The sequence below is a fragment of the Talpa occidentalis genome, unplaced genomic scaffold (genome assembly GCF_014898055.3).
Source record: "Talpa occidentalis isolate TD23 unplaced genomic scaffold, MPIMG_talOcc4v2.1 talOcc4.11, whole genome shotgun sequence".
NCBI classification, from domain to species: domain Eukaryota; kingdom Metazoa; phylum Chordata; class Mammalia; order Eulipotyphla; family Talpidae; genus Talpa; species Talpa occidentalis.
This window is the reverse complement of record NW_023601104.1, coordinates 97,430,552-97,450,835: the sequence shown is the minus strand read 5'-3', so window position 1 is coordinate 97,450,835 and position 20,284 is coordinate 97,430,552. Positions and strand designations below refer to the sequence as shown.

Below are 20,284 nucleotides of genomic sequence, written 5' to 3'. Positions count from 1 at the left end.
CCCTACTCTGTCTTTGGTGAGTCCTCTCACCCCCACACCTCTGGCCTGTACCCCAGTTCTTGTATGCATAAATAATCTTTAAAAAAAAAAGAGTAACCTGGGCAGGCAGTTGAGCGCCGCGCTGTGAAACTGTCCGCAGCTTCTGTAGCACCGGTTTGATCCTGGCCAGCCAGCGAGGGTACCACATGGCATGGCAAACCTCTCCTGTCGCGCCCGCTGCTCCCCTCGGCAGTGAATTTTGTCAGTCTGCCTGTTCTATTCCCCACTCTATCTCTGGTGGATCCTCTCACCCTCTGTCTCTGGTGGATCCCGCGCACCTGGCCTGTACCCCAGTTCTTGTATAAAATAAATAAATAAATTTTTTTTAAAAAGAATAACTTTAAAGAGCTTCTGCTTTCCTTGTGGTTTCTGACAAAACACAACACACCCTCCTGACAGTGTTTCCAGGGCTGTGTCGCCTTCCAGGGCCCACCTCTGGTCACACCCCCTTTATATTTTCCATCCTCTCAAAAAAATTAGCTCAATGGGAGTTGTGGGGTAAGGTAAAAAATCAGGCTTTTCTGCCCTCCCACCATCAGGATAGATGATGGATCCTTGCGGTCCTGAATGCATGCCTGATGGCGGACACCTGGAGTAGGGTGTGGGCATATGTAGATGGGATTCACCTGGGCTAAGACTAGATTTTTAAGGGTTGCGTCAAGGGGACGTCAGCAGTAGCTGAGAGAAGGAGAAGCAGAGAAAAAGAAGCAGAACTATGAGAGAGCCCAGATAGAGTAAAGACTTGCTGGGGGCTGGGAGGCCTGCCAGCCTCCCGGCCCCCCGCATCCCTGCCTGCCATATACCTGGTAAATCTAAATAAAAGACCTGCAAAAGCCACTGAGGACTCTGTCTCCTCCTTTACCGGGTCTGCTGGATCAGAAAACCTGCTCTGTGCCCATGTCCTGCAGCTACAGAGCGCAGGCTGGCACCCTGGCTCTGTTATTGCTCCCCTCTTTGCGTCTTCATCCTGATTATTCATGATTGTGTCATCAGGGTTTCTTTTTAAAGAAGCTCCCTATTTCACATCAGCTGACAGAACAAAAGGTTCTTGATTAAATGGCTCTGAAACTATCATGGAAAGTCAAAAGCTAATGAAATTCTTTGGTCAAATGAATTTTGACATCCATTGCTATGAAGATAGCAAAAAGCTTGCAGGAGCAATTGAAGGAGCAATTGAAGTGTGGACAGATGCTTTTAGAGGTCAAGAATCCCTGATCTGAGGTCTGTTTTTGAAGGAGGAGCTGGAGCAACCAGGCTCGGCGCTGAGCCCACAATGTCACACAGACAGCCCTGCCAGGCCTCACCGGGACCCCCTGCGGCAGCTCTCAATTGCCTCTTCTGCCCAGGCTCGAGACCCTCAAGTCCAAACTCCACCGAGCCACCAAGCTAGACAGAAAACAGATCTCAGGAAACCCTCCCTGGTCCTGGATGAAGCTCTCCCTGCTCCTGGGTCTCATGAAGGGCGGCGGCGTGCAGCCGTCCAGCCCAGGTAGGTTTACTGTTGATCAGGCAGACGGATAAGGATCCTAGCGCTCTCCATACATGTGACAAGCCTTTAGTGCTGAAGCAGGCGCCAGAAATAAGCAGGCCTGCATGCAGGGAGGCAGGCAGCAGCCGAGCCCTCAGCCCCGGGCCCCTCCATCTCCATGCTCGCCCTCGGCTGCTCTCACCTCTTGCACTATTATTTGCACGAGCCCGTGCTCTCCGGCTTCTCGTCCCCGGTGCCACAGTCAGGCGTGCCTGCCCCGGGCTTGCGCTCCCAGGCCTCTCTGCAACGACACAGTAGCGTGCCTGGGTGCCAGGCGGGCACGGCGGGAGGTGAAAAAGAGCCTGAGCCCCTCCACTCTCCTTGCAGAGGGAGACCATGTGCCCTGGCCCCCACAGTGCTGGGCCTCCCTGCACAGGCTGCCTCCTCACAGCGTCTCCCGCAGCTCTCCATCCCACCAGCTGCTCTTCTTTATTTTACCAGCAAAGGGTCTAAAAATTGTGACCAGGCCAGAACCTCCTGCGATGCTGGCTCTGGCCACCCACCCAAATGGAAACAAAAGGCCTGTGGTGCGGGAAAAGCAGAGAAGCGATTCTCTTAACCAACATGGTCGAGGGAGAGAGAGGAGGTCCAGAGGCTGAGCAGCCATGCAAAGTGGAGCTGTGGCGACTGGAGTTGCAGGGGCAAGGAGAGCTGTTGCTGCTGAGGTCAGGGCCACCCACTAGCCCAGCCCTTTGGGCTGAGGGCCTGGGTAGGATAAATAATTGTCAGGCTTTTCTGCCCTCCGCCATTAGCATTGATGATGGATCCCTGCAGTCCTGAATGCATGCCTGATGGCGGGCACCTGGAGTGGGGTGTGGGCATACATAGGTGGGTACACCTGGGCCGAGAGACTGGGCTCATATAGGGCAGCATCGGGGGATGCCAGAGGAACAGAACCACCAGAAAGAGAACGAGCAGGAGAGAATGAGACCACGAGAGAAGGCCGGAGAGCCCACAAAGAGTGAAGATTCGCCAGGGGCTGGGAGGCCTGCCAGGCTCCCGGCCCCCCAACAACCCTGCCTGCTGTGTACCTGGTAAAATGACAATAAAAGCCTGGAAAAAAAAAAGAAACACAAAGCAAAAACAGACAATTATAAACCAGGAGAGGGATTAGAGGGAGGGAGGGAGGAGCACAGGGGACTCAGGTGATGGTGCAAGGGTGCTTGGGGAAGGAAACTATGGGGACCACACCTGAGGGGGAGGGGGGAAGCAAATATTGTTTAAAAATGAACAATGGGGCCTACCTGGTGGCGCAAGGGGTTAAGCACCACACTATAAAGCAATCCGCAGCCTCTGCAGCACGAATTCGATTCCAGGCCGACCAGGGAGAAACCCACATGGCGCAGCAGACCTCTCCTGTCTCGCCTGCTGCTCCCCTCAGCAGTGTGTTTCAGTCAGTCTGCCTGTTCTGTTCCCCACTCTGTCTCTGGTGAATCCTTCACTCCCCGCATCTCTTGCCTGTACCCCAGCTCTTGTATGCATAAATAAATAATTCTTTTTAAAAAAATGATGCAGGGCTGTGTGTATACGGTAGATCAGGGCACTCCCCACTATTGGGAAGGTCCCGCCGCCCCAGCAGGTCCCATCTGCCTTCTCCATGGCTGGTCTACAGGCGGAGGGCACCCTGAACTCTCCTGCCTCGGGGTGTTATAGGACAAGGAGAGGGGCAGCCCAAACCCCGCAAACCTGCCTATTCTACATGGGTTCTGCCATCCGCCGCATCAACACAAAACATAGGAGACTTTAATGGGAAGGAACTTTAATAAAAACTAGGAAACAATACAGGTAAGGCAAAGAGTCTAGTTTCTAAATGAAGCACCCAAAGTTACCCGTCCCCTCGTGGGTAAAACTCCATCCATATGGGGTCGGCCCAGAGCAAGGCCCCAAAGTCTACCACAAGTCTAAAACATCTTCCAGTGGGGACCCACAGAAAAGGGTCACAAACAACCAGACAAGCCCGGAAGGAAAAGAGCAAAATCAACATCAAGATAAAAGCTGCCATGGTCACCTCCCCACGGGTCTCACCCACATCTGTGTCACCCAGTCCACGACCAAAAGACAAGCGCAGTTTTCTTCACGTGTCTCTAGACTCCATGCGCCTCCTCCAGGTCTCCTGGCTCCATCCTGCTTCCTTCCTCAGTCTCTTCTTCTGCTTCTCCTCTTCCTGCTCAGCTCCACCCTCCCTTGGGTGGGGCAGGGAACCTCCCCCTTTCCTGGGGACCACCCTGTTGCAGGGGGAGCAGCGCTTCTGTTTTAAAGGGAAATTTCTTTTTTCAAAAGCCACTTTATTCATGACATATATTTTAAAACAAAGACTCTCTCCCCCTGGAAATGACCTAAAAATTCAAACAAAATCTACCTTCCACCCTGTTTCCACCTCCTCCCCTTCCCTCCAAATAAAAGAGGGGAGAAAGCAGAGAAACAAAACCCCAAAAGCCTCAAAATCTTCCCAAATAAGGCAGTACATTTCCCCAGGGGGACAGGGACTTACACTGGAGCCAGTGGGGAGGGAAGCTGAGTCCTCTGCTACAGAAATCTGCAGAGAGAGACTTCAGGGCAGAGGGAGACTCCTGGGCAGAGGGAGCAGCGCTGAGCCAGCTGGAGGAGGGGGTTGAGGAAGGGTGGGGTGGGCCAGGACCAGGGGTGGCCAGCAGGAGGGGACTGTGGACAGTTAAGGAGAAGATGGAGAAAGGATAATAACAAGAGCAGCAGCAGCAAAGATAATAATAATAATAAAGGAATTTTCGGGCCTCCCCGGTGGCGCAGCGGTTGAGCGCTGGGCTGTGAAGCTACCCGCAACCTCTGCAGCGGACCAGCACAGCAGTAGACGATGAGGCCACCTCAGGGTTGAGAGAAGCGTGCAGGGTGGTCAGGGCGTCGGTGAAAGAAATGACAAACAGACACACTTCAAGAGTGAAAATCTGAGTGTAATTTTCTTTGAGTTTGTGACCAGTATATATATGTTTTCCAAAAGCACAGGAATGAATATCAATGAAATCAGCTTGCTCATGGGCTCAGCCTATCACCAACAGGGTGGTGATCTACATAACAAGCAATGACCTTTATAGAAGAAAGAAGGAAGTTTAGAAAGACAATAAGGGATTAAAGTTTGTAGTTCCCGAAAGAGGGATAAGATTTTTAGCATTCTTGTAGTGGTTCCTGGTGGTCCTTATCTTTTGACAAGCTTCTGCCTTTTCAGGGAACTTCCGCTGTACTTCCTCTGCTTCAGGGTGTTTTGCTGTTCTCCCCCTGCTCTCTGGTTGCCCAGCCGGACCTAGGGACCGTGGCGAAAGCCATTCCTAAAGGTCACCGCAGGGGGAGGTGCAGCAGGTATGTCTTCAGGGGGTTTTGCTGTTCTCCCCCTGCGTGCTGGTCGCCCAGCCGGACCTAGGGACGGTTAGCCCTAAAGGTCACTGCAGGGGGAGGTGCAGCACTTTGTCAGTCTGCCTGCTCTGCTCCCCACTCTGGCTCTGGTGAATTCTCTCACCCCTGCACCTCTGGCCTGCACCCCAGCTCTTGTGTAAATAAACAAATAAATCTTAAAAAAAAAATGGAAAGGAGAAGGCGAGCACGTGAGCAGGACAGACAGGCGGTGGTGTCCATTACACGGGGAGCAGGGGAACCCAGCACAGGGTCAGACGTAGCCAAACCCATGACAAGACCCAGACACCCCATCGCAGAGCTGGGGCCACCAGGCATGGGCCGGGCCGGGCCTGGGCTGTGCTGTCTGAGGAGGCTGTGGCGGGTGGCCATGACGCTGTGCTGAGGGTGACACATGACAGTGAGGACCCACGACCTCAACAAAAAAGAGCTCCTGTTGTTATAGGACAGGGAGAGGGTCAGCCCAAACCCCGCAAACCTGCCTATTCTAAATGGGTTCTGCCATCCGCCGCATCAACACAAAACATAGGAGACTTTAATGGGAAGGAACTTTAATACAACTAGGAAACAACACAGGTAAGGCAAAGAGTCTAGTTTCTAAATGAAGCACCCAAAGTTACCCATCCCCTCGTGGGTAAAAGTCCATCCATATGGGATTGGCCCAGGACAAGGCCCCAAAGCCTGCCACAAGTCTAAAGCATCTTCCAGTGGGGACCCACAGAAAAGGGTCACAAACAACCGGACAAGCCCAGAAGGAAAAGAGCAAAATCAACATCCAGATAAAAGCTGCCATTGTCACCTCCCCACGGGTCTCACCCACATCTGTGTCACCCCGTCCACGACCAAAAGACAAGCGCAGTTTCTTCACGTGTCTCTAGGCTCCATGCGCCTCCTCCAAGTCTCCTTGCTCCATCCTGCTTCCTTCCTTCCTCAGTCTCTTCTTGCAGCTTCTTCTCTTCCTGCTCAGCTCCACCCTCCCTTGGGTGGGGCAGGGAACCTCCCCCTTTCCTGGGGACCACCTTGTTACACTGTGAGTGCCCACAGGTGGGTGGTGACAGCCAGGGTCAGGCGGGCTACAGGGCTGGGGGCTCAGAGGTCCCTGTGAAGGGAGACCCAGGGCTCGAAGAACTTGGTGTTCTTCATGCCCTCGTGGGGTTCAATACTCGATTTAATCTGCACAGTGAGCTGGGGGAGGGGGGCATTTACCACCTGTGTTTCCAAAGGCAAAGTGTTGAAGGGGCTTTGAGTTCCAGGACAGTGTTACTGTTGGGAGCCGGATCACGCTGGCATCAGTGCCTCATGCATGTCTGTCCAGTGACTGCTGTCGGGCACCAGCGCTGAGAACCACATGGCCCAGGCCCACTGGAGCAGCCAGCGCCTCCCCCACTCCCCAGACCAGGACACTGAGGTTTGGCCCAAGTCAGCAGAGAAGGCACCACCTAGGGCACAGAGGCGGCCGGGGCAGCGGGGAAGACAGTGCCCACCTGGCCCTGTCCAGGGAGAATGGGTGTCCAGGCAGGGCCAGAGGGAAAGGCAGGGCATTGCCTGGTACAGATGGAGAGCTCATGAGTGGGGGGCTGCAACAGGGTTCAGGGGTACCAGAGAGAAACAGCAATGCCCGTTATGGCAGGGCTGCTAGGAGTTGGTGCTGATAATGGTGCTGAAAATGAACAGCCTGTGGGGCCAGAGTCCTACCTGACAGGAGTACCTGGCTCAGTGCAGACAGGAAGGGACCAGCAGCTCCTGGCCAGTCCCCCACGCACCTGCTCATGCCCCTCCCCAAGTTCCAGTAACTGATGCACCCCACCCTAATGGGGGTGTTCGAGTTTGGGCCCAGGAGGACCAAGCAGGTCCTCCATTGGCCAGGGAGAGGCTGCCTGTGGGTGGTCAGCAAGCAGGCCTCCTCCTGTGGGCAGCAGACCTGGAAGGGAGCCTGAGGGTGGAGCCTCCCGCTGGTCCGCCCACCCGTGCTGCCCCCACACCCGGGCATCCCAGAGATCCCAGGGGGCGGGGAGGACCAGAGGGACTGGACACTCCTACTGTCCGTTAAACTGAGACCATTTGAATTTCACATTTCTTTGTCCTCCAGTCTTTCTTTGTGTATAGGGTTTTATTTTTTTTTTTTTAAGATTTATTTATTTATTTATACAAGCACTGGGTACAGTCAGAAGCGCGGGAGGGTGAGAGAATTCACCAGAGCCAGAGCGGGGAGCAGAGCAGGCAGAAGGCCCGAAATGCACTGCTGAGGGGAGCAGCGGGCGGCAGGAGAGGTCTGCGCGCCATGTGGGACCCTCCCCAGTGGCCGGGGATCGAACCGGCGCTGCCGGAGGCTGCCGGCAGCTTCGCAGCCCAGCGCTCAACCGCTGCACCACCGGGGAGACCCCTGTGCATAGGGTTTTAGTAGTGAAATACGTGAGTATATTTTTATATTTATATATTTTAATATATTTAACATCTTTGTTTTATATATTAAATGTGCACAATACAGTAAATCTAAGTTTATAATCAGTATATACATTAATGTAAACTAGAAAACAAAATTTAATAGTATCTATTTTATATAATAAATATATTGCATTTTTAATTTCAGAAAATTACCTCCTGTTGTCCCAGGAGACAGTTTTCTCTCCAGCCCAGTGAGCGTGGAAGCCCCCGGGACTTTTCAGGGCGAGCGTGAAGGATGGTGACCTGCAGCGAGCTGGGGCTCTTCTTAATTTTCCCATACGAGAAATTAAATAATAGTAAACATCAGAGCCGTTTCCAATTGGACATCTTTTTTTCCCTTTTATTTTTTATGATTTGTTGTTGTTGTTGTTGTTGTTAGAAAGCAGCGTTTTAATTGTGTGGCTTTCAATCGCTGAGCCAGACGTTTCCAGACAAACGCGGCTAAACGCGGCAGCCGCTGGCCGGCAGGTGGCGCCAAAGGCCCGCCGGGTCCAGCCTGGCGCTTCAGCCACGTGGGTGCTCCCCGAGCCGGGTCTCCGCGGGCTGGGCCAGGTGGGGGGTAAAGAGGGGCAGGTCAAAGGCCAATTTCAATCCGGCCTGAAGGCGAGCGCGGTGGAGCAAACAACCAGGGGGAAGCAGCCAGAGGAGGTGATTTCCTGCTGAGGCTGGGAGGCCAGGCTGAAGCGCCGGAGGGGCGTCCCAGAAGCCGGGGTTCAGCACACCTGCGGGCGCCTGGGAGTGGACAGAGCGGGTGTGGGAGGGAGGCTGTGCCGCGGTGGATGCTCGCGCTGCCCCAGGAATCCTTTCAGCGGGGCAGTGAAGGTAGAGTTTCACTGTGTGTGGGGGGTGAGCGTCACGCGCATTTATGGGGGTCAGGCTGAGAGGATGGAGGAAGGGCTGGAGGGCTGGACTTGGCGTACACACACAAACACACACACACACACACACACACACACACACACCTTTTTCCCTCCCTTATTGTTCTACATTCCCGGCTCAGGAGGCCCCAGCCAAGAGGGTGCCCCCGGGGGTGGGGGGGGGTGTGTGTGTGCGTGCCAAAGGCTGGCGCCCCCAGAGCCCTGGGCATGCAGAGGAGAGCAGGAAGACAGAGCAGGGCCGGCTGCGCAGCCACGAGCCGGCTGGGAAGCTGCTTCAGCGTGGGTCCCTGAGCAGGGGAGAAAGGAAATTCTAAAGGAAAAATCCAGCAGGCTTGGCAGCTGTTGGAACATGGGGCTGAATGGGAGGGATGAGTCAAAGATGACTCAGAAGGTTTGAAGGTGAGTTCAAGGGAAAATGACAGTGCTTCAGGGGAGTTCAAGTTCACGCCCAGGACTGTTGCTTCTTTTAGCACTTAAGAACTGGGCAGGGGGCCTCCCTAGTGGCGCAGGTGGTTGAGCGCTGCACTGTGAAGCTGTCTGCAGCCTCTGCAGCGCAGGTTCGATCCCGGCCGGCCAGCAAGAGTCTCACATTGTTCAGCAGACCTCTCCTGTCTCGCCCACTGCTCCCCTCAGCAGTGTACTTCGTCAGTCTGCCTGCTCTGTTCCCCACTCTGTCTCTGGTGAATCCTTTCACACACACATCTCATGCCGCCCCCCCCCCGCACATCTGGCCTTGTATAAATAAATAAATATTTAAAATTCTTGTATAAATAAATATTTAAAAAAAAACGGGCAGGAACCTGTCCCATTCCTGTATCCCCAACACACATACAGCACATGTCAGCTGGGGTGGGGCTGCCTGTGGCATACCTGTCCGCAGCCTAACCCACAGCAGGTGCCAGGAGACACAGCCTGGGGCTTTGGTGAGGGAGGATTGGGGGAGTCCCAACACCCCCCACTCTGAATCCCTTTTGAAGGAGCAGCCTTCAGTCCCCAGGTTCCCTTCCTCCCCCCACATCCCTCTACCACACTGCCAGCCTCCTGTTGACTGGATGCCCATCCACCTGGGTGTGCCCGCCCTCCCCCCCCCTCAGTTGCCCACACCCAACTCTTAGGATCCTACAGACTTCTTATCCTCACCCAGCCTGTTACCTTGCTCACCTTGGTCTCCATAGCTCACCCTCTCTCCCCCCCAACCCCCCCACCCCCCCCCGCAGCTCTGTGGGTGTGGCCCCCTTCAGGGGTCACTGCCTCCACTGTCATCCACACCACGGTCAGAGTGCAAGGGCAGCTGGCTTCCAGGAGCCCGCAATGGCCGATACTTCTTGGCCACAGTCGAGTCTCCTGGCCTGGTGCACTGCTGTACCCCTACATGGTGCTCCAGCTCCACGGTCCCCTGCCTCCCTCCCCGTTACAGGGCAGAGAGAGGGGCAGCCTAGACCCCACAAACCTGCCTACTCTAATTAGTTCTGCCACCCACTGCATCAACATAAAACATATGGTACTTGAATGAAAAGGAACTTTAATACAATTAGGAAACAATACAGGAAAGGCAAAGAATCTAGTTTCTAAATCAAGCGCCCAGTTACCCGTCCCCTCGTGGGTAAAAGTCCATCCAAATGGGATTGGCCCAGAGCAAGGCCCCAAAGCCTGCCACAAGTCTAAAGCATCTTCCAGTGGGGACCCACAGAAAAGGGTCAGAAACAACCAGACAAGTCTGGAAGGAAAAGAGCAAAATTAAGATACAGATAAAAACCGCCATTGGCACCTCCCCACAGGTTTCTCACCCACATCTGTGTCACCCAGTCCACGACCAAAAGGCAAGTGTAGTTTCTTCACGTGTCTCTCAGCTGAATAAAACTGAATAAAAATGAAAACTCAGCATGTCCAGACTTGTGAGCCAGGCCTGCGCACGGCTCCCCCCCTGCACTGCACTCAGGGTGCTCATCTGTTTAGGGGAAACCAAGCCACCTGCTTCAGAGTTTGAAGAGAATTATCTGGGCTGCAGGATGCTCCAGGCTCTGGTGTGGCGGCCTCAGGGCCCAGACTGACCCAGCATGGACAGACTGCACACTGTGGACACGTGGTCACAGCAGGACTGTGTGTGGGCCCAGCAGGTGGCTCCCAGGAGCAGGATGGGCACCTGTAAGTGCAGGAAACCCGTAGGAAGCCCTCTTCATGCCCTTTCCAGATGCGTAAGGAGAGGCACAGAAAGGAGAAGCGACTTGCGGGGTACACAGCAGGCTTCAGCAGAGCTGGGCTGAGAGCAGGGCACCTGGATGCCGAGTCCAGCTGAAAGGAGGGGCGGAAAGCTCCGCCCACATCACTGGGCGGCCAGGCCAGAGGCGTGGACCCAGGGCAGGGAGAGTAGGCAGTAAGGGCGGTGGCTCCATCAAGTGGGGAGCATGCTGTGGTTTGGGGAAGAGGGAACAACACCCCACATTCTCAGAACCCATTTAAGCCAGGGGATTGTGTGGGGCCTGGCAAGAAAGCAAGGTGGGTGTCCCTAAAGAAACAAGCTCCTGCAGCAAAAGGGAAGGAAACAATCCCACCACCCGGCACAGCCCCTGGGGGGAGGTGAGTGGTGGATGAGGTAGGGGTACCCCAGCAGGCAGGCTCTTCTCTGGGAGGAAGGGCTATCAGCCGGGGAGGGAGAGTGGGAGGAGGGAGTTGACAGGGTCAGATCCCTGGGGACAGAGAGGAGCCTCAAGCCCCCACACCCCCGCTGGGATGGGGGTGGGGAGAACGAGCACCTATTGAAAGGGCACTTAGGAGGCACTAACTCAGGCCAGATCTCCAGCCTCCAGCGGGGACACTGGGGCTTCCAGAATGTGGTGGATGGTCACAGGGCTCCTGAGCCCAGAAGGGGCCCGGAGCTCAGCATCCAGGTCTGGGGCTTGTCTGTGAGTTTCCTGCACACAGGTAGCTTCCAGGGTTCCCGGACAAGCGGGAGAGGGAGTGTCTGCAGTGCTAAAGCCCACACCGGGGAGGGGTGCCCAGCATGAGCCCAAGGATGGGGGGAGGGAGGGCTAGGCCCTGGAGCTTGCTGGGAGGGGGGTCTGGCAGAACTTGGGGCAAGTTCTCCACAGGGAAGGAGAGGTGAAGATTGCAATTTTCACAGCCAGGCCCCTTCAGAGGCTCAAGAAACCTAATCCTTAAAAAAAAAAAAAGAAACCTAATCCTTCCTGGAAACTGAACATCGGGGTCAGGTGGTCGTGGTGTCACGGCCCTGGAGACCATGTGCAGGGGTGACGGTGGGGACAGGGCCCAGTTGCGCTGACGCCGGCCCCAGCCTGGGTCGCAGAGCCTGCGCCCCCCTCAACCGCTGGTCCCCACGCTCCTGTCCTTTCGGCAATTTCACACTCCTGGGGGTCGCAAGGCCCAGTTTGAAAACCAGTCCAGGAAAAGCTGGGTTTCCCTGGAGACTAGGGAGCGTTCACTCAAGTTTGTTTACACCTAAGGAGCTCCCAGATTGTTCCCGAGGGCAGAATGGGAGGAGGTGGAGACAGGGCTGGCGGCAGTGTGAAGACCCCTTCCTCAGGGCCTGCAGCGACCCCCAGGCGCGGGGATGCTCAGAACCCCAGTGCAGAAAGGAGCCGGGAATGTGCCACTCCAGCTGGAGGCCTCACTTCACCTGATACACAAGGTGGACTTTTCAAAATCACTCTTGGGTGCAGCGGGGTGAGCAAGACTCCTTCTCCCAATGAAGACCACGGCGTAAGGACGGGAGACACCCCAAGGCCTCACCTCGGGCTTGGAGAACTCAGCCTCCTTCCGGCGCTGCCCATGGCGAGTCGGGGCGCCACCGGCCGGAAACCCCAGCAGAGGATGGTGCTTGGTCAGTAAGGCGATGGGGGCGCCCTCAGAATGGCCCGCTGGTGCCCCTCGCTCTCGGTGCTCGTCCCCCGGGCTCCCCTAGTCTAAACCTGACCCCCTCCCTCCGAGGACTCCTTCCCCTGCAAGCAGAACCCAGGGGCGGGACTCGCCCCGCGCCCGGCGTGGTCACCCCTAACCCCCCTCCATCGAGGGGCGCCGCCGCACCCCGCCGACCGGGCCGGGAGCGCTCCAGCACCTGCTGCCCCGCTCCAGGGCCCCGAATTTGCAAGATCTGCCTGGGGAGCAGCCGTGACGCGCTCCCCCGCCTAGCGCTGGACCCCACATCGCCCCACGACTATTAAAGTCCCACGCGGCGCGGCGGCGCACCCCACGCGGGACGCGCTTCTGGGGCGGAGCCTGCCTCGGCGGCCTCCAGGACCAAGTGCGGGGGCCCCCTCCCGCCCCCGCCCAGGACTACAGGCTGCGCAGGCGCGGGAAGACGCCGCGGGGCTTGGGGGAAGCGAGGCGGCAGGCGCGCGCGGGGCAGTGCGCAGGCGCAGGCGTCCGGCGGCGGGGCGCGCGGAGCAGGGCGCAGGCGCGGGAGCCTGGCGGCGGTGGCGCGCGCGGCAAGACGCAGGCGCAGGAGACCGGCGGCGGGGGCGCGCGGGGCAGGGCGCAGGCTCAGGAACTCGGTGGCGGGGCGCGTGGCGGCGGGGGCGCGCGCGGCAGGGCGCAGGCGCAGGCGCGCGGCCGCGGCGGCGGTTGGGGAGGGTTCTTCCGGAAGGTTCGGGAGGCTTCTGGAACGGGCGCCGCGCGCTGGGCGGGCCCGCCGCTATATAAGGGCGGCGCGGGGGCGGTGCGCCAGTTGCTTCTGCGTCCTGCTTCCCGTCGCCGCGGATCCCGCGCGTCCCGGAGCCGAGGTGCGGGCGGTTGGGGCCGGGGTCGGGATGGAGGCCCCCGTTCCGCGCGTTGGCGCGGCCGCGGCCCCTGCTTCCCCGGAGGCCTCGGGCCTGCCGCGGGGACGGGCCAGAGCCCGGCGAAGGCGCTGGAGAAGCGGGGGGCGGCGGCGGCCGGGCCGGGCGGGGGCGGGCGGGGAGGGGGCCGCGGCCGCGCCGGATGAGGTCATCCCTTTGTCGGCCCGCCCGGTTCGGGCCCGGGGCTGACCTGCGGCGTCCTTGCAGATGCCCGAGGAGACCCAGACCCGCGACCAGCCCATGGAGGAGGAGGAGGTGGAGACGTTCGCTTTCCAGGCGGAAATCGCCCAGTTGATGTCCTTGATCATCAACACTTTCTACTCGAACAAAGAGATCTTTTTGAGGGAGCTGATTTCCAATTCGTCAGATGTGAGTGCCCTGGGCACCCCGGCTTCGGGGTGGTTTCTGCCGGAGTTTCTGCACCTGAGGGCCGGCGCCTGACCAGCCGGGTGGGTTTTTTCCTGTGATGTCTTTGAACAGGCGCTGGACAAAATCAGATACGAGAGCTTGACGGACCCCAGTAAGCTCGACTCCGGGAAGGAGCTGCACATCAACCTCATCCCCAACAAGCAGGACCGCAGCCTGACGATTGTGGACACCGGCATCGGGATGACCAAGGCCGACCTGATCAACAACCTGGGCACCATCGCCAAGTCTGGCACCAAAGCCTTCATGGAGGCGCTGCAGGCAGGCGCCGACATCTCCATGATCGGCCAGTTTGGCGTCGGCTTCTACTCGGCTTACCTGGTGGCCGAGAAGGTAACGGTCATCACCAAACACAATGACGACGAGCAGTACGCCTGGGAGTCCTCTGCAGGTGGCTCCTTCACCGTCAGGACCGACACAGGTGGGTACCCCGCGACCCAGCAGCAGACGGGCTGCGTGGGGGGGGAGGGGAGCTAGGTTGTCCACCCTTCAGGCTCTGCTCTGTTGGCGTGACCTTGTGGATGTTTGTTTTGAGCAAGATAGTAGCTGCTCTGGGACTTTCTCCTTCTGCCTCGAAGGGCAGCTGTTGTGAAGGAAAGTCTTAGATAAGGCAGTGGGAGTAGAATAGGTGGGTGGTGGTTTCTTTTTAATCAGCATCGGCCACTGGTGGTGAGTGCACTCCCCCACTTCGCTTCCAGGGGAACCAATGGGCCGCGGAACAAAGGTGATCTTGCACCTGAAAGAAGACCAGACTGAGTACTTGGAGGAGAGGAGGATCAAGGAGATTGTGAAGAAACACTCGCAGTTTATTGGCTACCCCATTACTCTCTTTGTGAGTTTCTTGCGTTTTCTGTGTAGGTGACTAAACTGCTGGAGCTCGGGTTCTTAGTCCTTGAACATACAGGTAGGAAGGGACCTGCGCTTGCAGTGTTTCCTGCTCTGGTGTGAAGTGGCTGTGGGGGGTGCCCAGGGTGTTTAATTAGAGACATCAGACGTTGATGAGTTTCCTGGCAGCTCCTGCCGCTCACCTTGGCTGACAGGCTCCGTAAGCGCGCCGTTTCATGCCCCTTAGCTTGCGTTCTGGGTCAAGAAGGCAGAGGTGTTGGGTTTGTGTCTTGCAGGTGGAGAAGGAACGTGACAAGGAAGTGAGTGATGATGAGGCGGAAGAAAAGGAAGACAAAGAGGAAGAGAAGGAAAGAGAAGAGAAGGAGTCTGACGACAAGCCTGAAATAGAAGATGTGGGCTCTGACGAAGAAGAGGAAGAGAAGAAAGATGGAGATAAGAAGAAGAAGAAGAAGATTAAGGAGAAGTACATCGATCAAGAAGAGCTGAACAAAACCAAGCCCATCTGGACCAGAAACCCCGACGACATCACTAACGAGGAGTATGGCGAGTTCTACAAGAGCCTGACCAATGACTGGGAGGACCACTTGGCGGTGAAGGTGGGTGCTGCGTGCTCGCGCTGGCTGGCCTCGCCCTCCTCCCCACGGGGCTGGGGGTCGCGTAACTGCAGGTGTATGTGGTGAGCGGTGCCAGCGAAAGCTGTTGTGTCTGTCACCATACAGCACTTCTCAGTGGAAGGACAGCTGGAGTTCCGCGCCCTTCTTTTTGTCCCAAGACGTGCTCCTTTTGACCTGTTTGAAAACAGAAAGAAAAAGAACAACATAAAGTTGTACGTTCGCCGTGTCTTCATCATGGACAACTGCGAGGAGCTGATCCCAGAGTACCTGAGTGAGTGCGCGGGGCGCCGGCCTCGTCCCAGCCCGGCTCACGCTGTCATCTCCAAAAGTTCCAAGCGTGGTGGAGAGGGAGGCTAGCATCTCGGGGTCTTTTGTTTTGGGTGGCGGCACATGGGTTACAGGTAGGTGTTTGGCCTTGAGTGAGTTTTTGATAAACACTATTTGGCTTCTACGTTTTTCCAGATTTCATTAGAGGTGTGGTGGACTCCGAGGATCTGCCCCTGAACATTTCCCGTGAGATGTTGCAGCAGAGCAAAATCCTGAAAGTTATCAGAAAGAATTTGGTCAAAAAATGCTTAGAGCTCTTTACTGAACTGGCGGAAGATAAAGAGAACTACAAAAAGTTCTATGAGCAGTTTTCTAAAAATATTAAGGTTGGTACAGACCATCTGTCCACTAGCAGTAATCCCAGCGACGTCTTGATTTTCAGATGGTTTTTTAGCACAGAAAGCCTTGATGCGTGTGTTGTCTTTCAGCTGGGAATACACGAGGACTCTCAGAACCGGAAGAAGCTCTCCGAGCTGCTGCGCTACTACACGTCTGCTTCCGGGGACGAGATGGTGTCTCTCAAGGACTACTGCACAAGAATGAAGGAGAACCAGAAGCATATCTATTACATCACAGGTGCTGGGCGCGAGGCGGTGATTATGTCTCTGTCCTGTGACTGCTGAGGAGCTGTGCGTGTTCTCCCATGGGCACTGTGTGTCAGGGGCCTTGGCGGGCGATGGGAGACACCTGTGCACTGAGGTCTGGCTAAGGGAGGGAAAGTAGGCCCTGGCAGGCCACTCTGAGCAGCCCATTCCATGCTGCAGGTGAAACCAAGGACCAGGTGGCCAACTCGGCCTTCGTGGAGCGCCTGCGGAAGCATGGCCTGGAGGTGATCTACATGATCGAGCCCATCGACGAGTACTGCGTCCAGCAGCTGAAGGAGTTTGAGGGCAAGACTTTGGTGTCAGTCACCAAAGAGGGCTTGGAACTTCCAGAAGACGAAGAGGAGAAAAAGAAACAAGAAGAGAAGAAAACGAAATTTGAAAACCTCTGCAAAATCATGAAGGACATCTTGGAGAAAAAAGTAGAAAAGGTGTGTGCATGCTGTTTCCTAAATGTCTATACTTTTAGAAAACAGTGTTCGGGTGTTTGGTGGGTTTTTTTTGAAAGATTTATTTTTATTGCATACAAGAGCTGGAGTGCAGGCCAGAGGTGCAGTGGGTGAGAGGACTCACCAGAGACAGAGTGGGGAGCAGAACAGGCGGATCCACTGAAACCCACTGCTGAATGGGGAGCAGCGGGGAGACAGGAGAGGTCGGATATGCCCTATGGGTCAGCTCTCTGGTCGGGAATCGAACTCGGGCTGCAGGGGCTGGTGATAGGTGGATAGCGTGAGACTTAACCCCTGCGCCCCCAGGGAGGCCCTGTTGAGGGTTTTAGTCAGTCTGCTCGCATTCTCCCAGTTCCCGAGTAGGGTCCGGAGCCTCCCTTTGGGGCGGCACATTATGTTAAAGCCTCTCGGGCTTGAGGGCATCTGGGGGATGAGAGGGAGCTTGGGACCCGAGTTTGCCAGTAGTTCTGCCTCACCCACCTGGGTCACCTTAGATTTCACTCCACTGTGAGGCTGAGCAGGTGGGGTCATGGGATCACTCGCATGATGATTGCAGGTGGTCGTGTCCAACCGCTTGGTGACGTCCCCGTGCTGCATCGTCACGAGCACCTATGGCTGGACAGCCAACATGGAGAGGATCATGAAGGCGCAGGCCCTGCGCGACAACTCGACCATGGGCTACATGGCAGCCAAGAAGCACCTGGAGATCAACCCTGACCACTCCATCATTGAGACCCTGCGGCAGAAGGCAGAGGCCGACAAGAATGACAAGTCGGTGAAGGACCTGGTCATCCTGCTGTACGAGACCGCGCTTTTGTCTTCCGGCTTCAGCCTGGAGGACCCCCAGACACATGCCAACCGCATCTACAGGATGATCAAGCTGGGGCTTGGTACGCCTGGCAAGGGCCTTCAGGAGAGGCGGGAACTTGGGCTGGTGCGGGGGGTGGGAGTGGTGACTTCCAGCTGCCTGAGCAGACACAGCCAGTGTGGGGTGACCAGCCCCAAGCTCAGCGCTGGCCAGTTGAGGTGGAGGCCCCTGCCATTCCGCTTTGAGAGAGTGGGTGTCTTTTTTTTTTTTTTTTTTTTTTAAGATTTATTCATATAAGAGCTGGGGTACAGGCCAGAGATGTGGGGATAGAGAATATTGAGCAGAGACAGAGTGGAGAACAGCAGGCAGACTGACTGAATGAAGTACACTGCTGAGGGGAGCAGCGGGGCAAGACGAGAGGTCTGCTGCGTCATGTGGGTTGCTCCCTGGCCGGCTGGGGATCGAACTTGTGCTGCTGGGGCTGTGCCTTGCTTCATAGTGCAGTGCTTAACCCCTTGTGCCACCAGGGAGGCCCGAGAATGGGCGTCTGGAAGAAAGCTAACCTGTGGGTTTGTTCCCGAAAGGTATCGATGAGGATGACCCCACGGCCGACGACAGCAGCGCCACGGTGACCGAGGAGATGCCGCCCCTCGAGGGGGATGACGACACGTCGCGCATGGAGGAAGTAGACTAGGCCCGGCCGGGGAGCCGCATCCGCGCGTCCAGTGCTTCGTCCTCGTTCCCTCTGATATGTTTTCAAGGACTTTATTTTTGTTAACATTTTTGGCATGACCATAACTGCTTGTGGGGAAGATAAGGTTTCTTTCTACCTGTGTGATACCGTGACTCTCAGGCAGAGCTAGCTGTTTCCCAGTTTTATGTTGCCTCGTTTTAACAGGTGTACGTGACCTGGCATTCACTGTGGTCTGAAGTGTTTCGTTGTCAGCGGGTCCCTTAGTAGATGAGACTTTGTCACTGAAGTGTTCTGAAACCAGCCCTGACGTCTAAGGGGAAATGTGGCAGAACGACTTCATCTTCTAGGTCTGCTTTCTGAACCTTCCTCCTTCGTAGTTGCAGCTGCATGTACCAGGCCTCTAGAAAAGAGCACGTTGAGCTGAAGCAACTCCACAGGAGTAACTGTCTGTGGGGCTGATTTTCCAAAGAAAAGTAATGTTTAGTAGCAAAATTCTCCGCCCACCCAGGCAGGTTGTAAAGCTGTTCACAAGTAACTCAAGCAAGTTTTGTGTACGGGAATGTAATGCTCAAGTCACGTTCTGCTTTCAAATACAGTGAATTAAATAAGTGTGTGAAGACTCCTGTGGGGTAACAGATGGCAGTGGGGGGCCTCTGGGTGGGCACATGTGGGGAGGTGGGCAGGGCACGCGGATGCTCCGGGACTTAGGATGGGCTCCCAGGTGCCGGCGTGTGGGGTGGCATGCGAGGTATCGGAGACGAGGGCAGGGACTGTCCGGCCACGTGTGTCCGCCTCTCACCACCGAGTGAACAGCCGCCCTCCTCTGGGGCTTCATGTCCAACCTGCCTTTGATGGCCTTTATGAGACCTGCTCTAAGTCTGACCCTCAGTACTGTGGCCTGGTGCCTCGGAACTCTGCACCAAGTCTGCTTAATACCACCCGGCGCCCCCACCCCAATCATTCCCTGTTCTCTGCTTCTTTATTCGGTCTCAGGCAAGAAGAAACTATGGGCGAGGCAAGGTGAGGATCCGGCTGAACAGATCTTCAGGTCCTGAAAGGCTTAGAAAACAGGGTGGCCGCGGGTCTGGACAGGATTTGACTCCTGTGCCTGAGACCACATGTGAGATGACAAAGTGGTCAGTAGCAGGGTGACAGGCCTGGGGTTCTCTGCTGTGAAGGGTCCCCCAGTGCCCGGTAGGTGCAGGGCCCAATGGACGATCACGGCAACTGCCCTCAGACCCCTGAGGCAAGTGAGCGCGCCTGCCCCTGAGGGGCCGGCAGGTGGAGGCTGAGGTTTCCTTGGTAAGTCCAGGACTCCAATGGCAAAGGGCAAATTTCTTCTACTTTACCTTTTCTGAGATTAAACAGCCATTGAAATGAAAAGCAGGGCCTTCCTGGTGGCGTGTGGTTAAGCACAGCACTGTGAAGCTGTCTGCAGCCTCAGCCAGGGAGCCGACCTACAGGGCGCAGCAGACCTCTCCTGTCTTCCCCGCTGCTCCCCTCAGCAGTGGATTTCAGTCTGCCTGTTCTGTTCCCCACTCTGTTGCTGGTGAGTCCTCTCACCACCCGGCACCTCTGGCCTATACCCCAGCTCTTGTATGCATAAATCTTTAAGGGAAAAAAAAATCAAGTGCAGCAGGCATTTAAGGGAATGAACCTGAACACCTCCATAAGACTCCCCACGAAACCCTCTTGAGCACCCAAAAGCTGGTGCTGGTGTATCTGGCCCTCTCAGCCAGAAAGTAACCCCCGAAATGGGACATCTAGGTGCCCTGTTGGACCAGGCATGTGAGTCCCACCCTGGGGTGCAATTAAGGCTCACCTGGGGAGCCCCTCGACTGTTGCTCCTGCCTTTCACCAGCTGCTTGTGACCTGTCCGGAGAGGGCGGTGCTGAGACACAAGCAGACATGGTGCCTGTCCAAGTGCACAGTTGTCTGTAGAAGCCAGAGAGGGAGGAACTTAAAAAAACGGTGTGAGCACAGCTCGTGACACCAGGCTGGGGTGGGGTGGGGCGCGGACCTGCACAGAAGGCACTTGACTGTTGGTAGCAATAGCTCATCTATTGAACTAACAATTCGTTTACACTCATGCTAAGTAGAAATTTTGCAAAAGCTTTGCAAGGCCTGCACAAGACTAAGGAGCACTGGGAAGTCTGGAGGGCCGGGGCGCTGCAAGGCAGTGTCAGCAGCAGGCTCGCCTCAGTACCAGGAAGGCAGCCAGTCGCGAAAGGACCACCACACAGTCCAACTGCATACAATTCTAAAAAGGAGGCCTCCCTGGTGGCACAAGGGGTTAAGACGCAACTATGAAGATGTCTGCAGCCTCTGCAGCGTGAGTTCAATTCCCGGCCAGGGAGCTACCCACATGGCACAGCAGCCCTCTCTTGACTCACCCACTGCTCCCCTCAGCAGTGTATTTCAGTGGATCTGCCTATTCTGCTCCCCACTCTGTCTCTG

At 56.2% G+C, this 20,284-nt stretch overlaps 1 protein-coding gene across 1 annotated transcript; it reads left to right on the top strand.

The window, feature by feature from the left end:
• Positions 1-12,825: 12,825 nt before the first annotated feature.
• Positions 12,826-18,462, top strand: LOC119239419 (heat shock protein HSP 90-alpha). Its single transcript, XM_037503958.2, has 11 exons — positions 12,826-13,007; positions 13,269-13,430; positions 13,542-13,908; positions 14,186-14,319; positions 14,609-14,929; positions 15,053-15,218; positions 15,410-15,600; positions 15,703-15,850; positions 16,039-16,307; positions 16,882-17,215; positions 17,718-18,462. The coding sequence occupies exons 2-11, from the start codon at positions 13,269-13,271 to the stop codon at positions 17,825-17,827; spliced, it is 2,202 nt and encodes a 733-aa protein (XP_037359855.1). The 5' UTR covers positions 12,826-13,007; the 3' UTR covers positions 17,828-18,462.
• The last annotated feature ends 1,822 nt before the right edge of the window (positions 18,463-20,284 follow it).

Excerpts from the sequence above, each read along its gene's own strand:
- LOC119239419 (XM_037503958.2), top strand. The coding sequence starts at position 13,269 with ATGCCCGAGGAGACCCAGACCCGCGACCAGCCCATGGAGGAGGAGGAG. Across the intron at positions 13,431-13,541 it reads TGATTTCCAATTCGTCAGAT|GCGCTGGACAAAATCAGATA; the intron begins GTGAGTGCCCTG and ends GTCTTTGAACAG. Across the intron at positions 14,930-15,052 it reads AGGACCACTTGGCGGTGAAG|CACTTCTCAGTGGAAGGACA; the intron begins GTGGGTGCTGCG and ends GTCACCATACAG.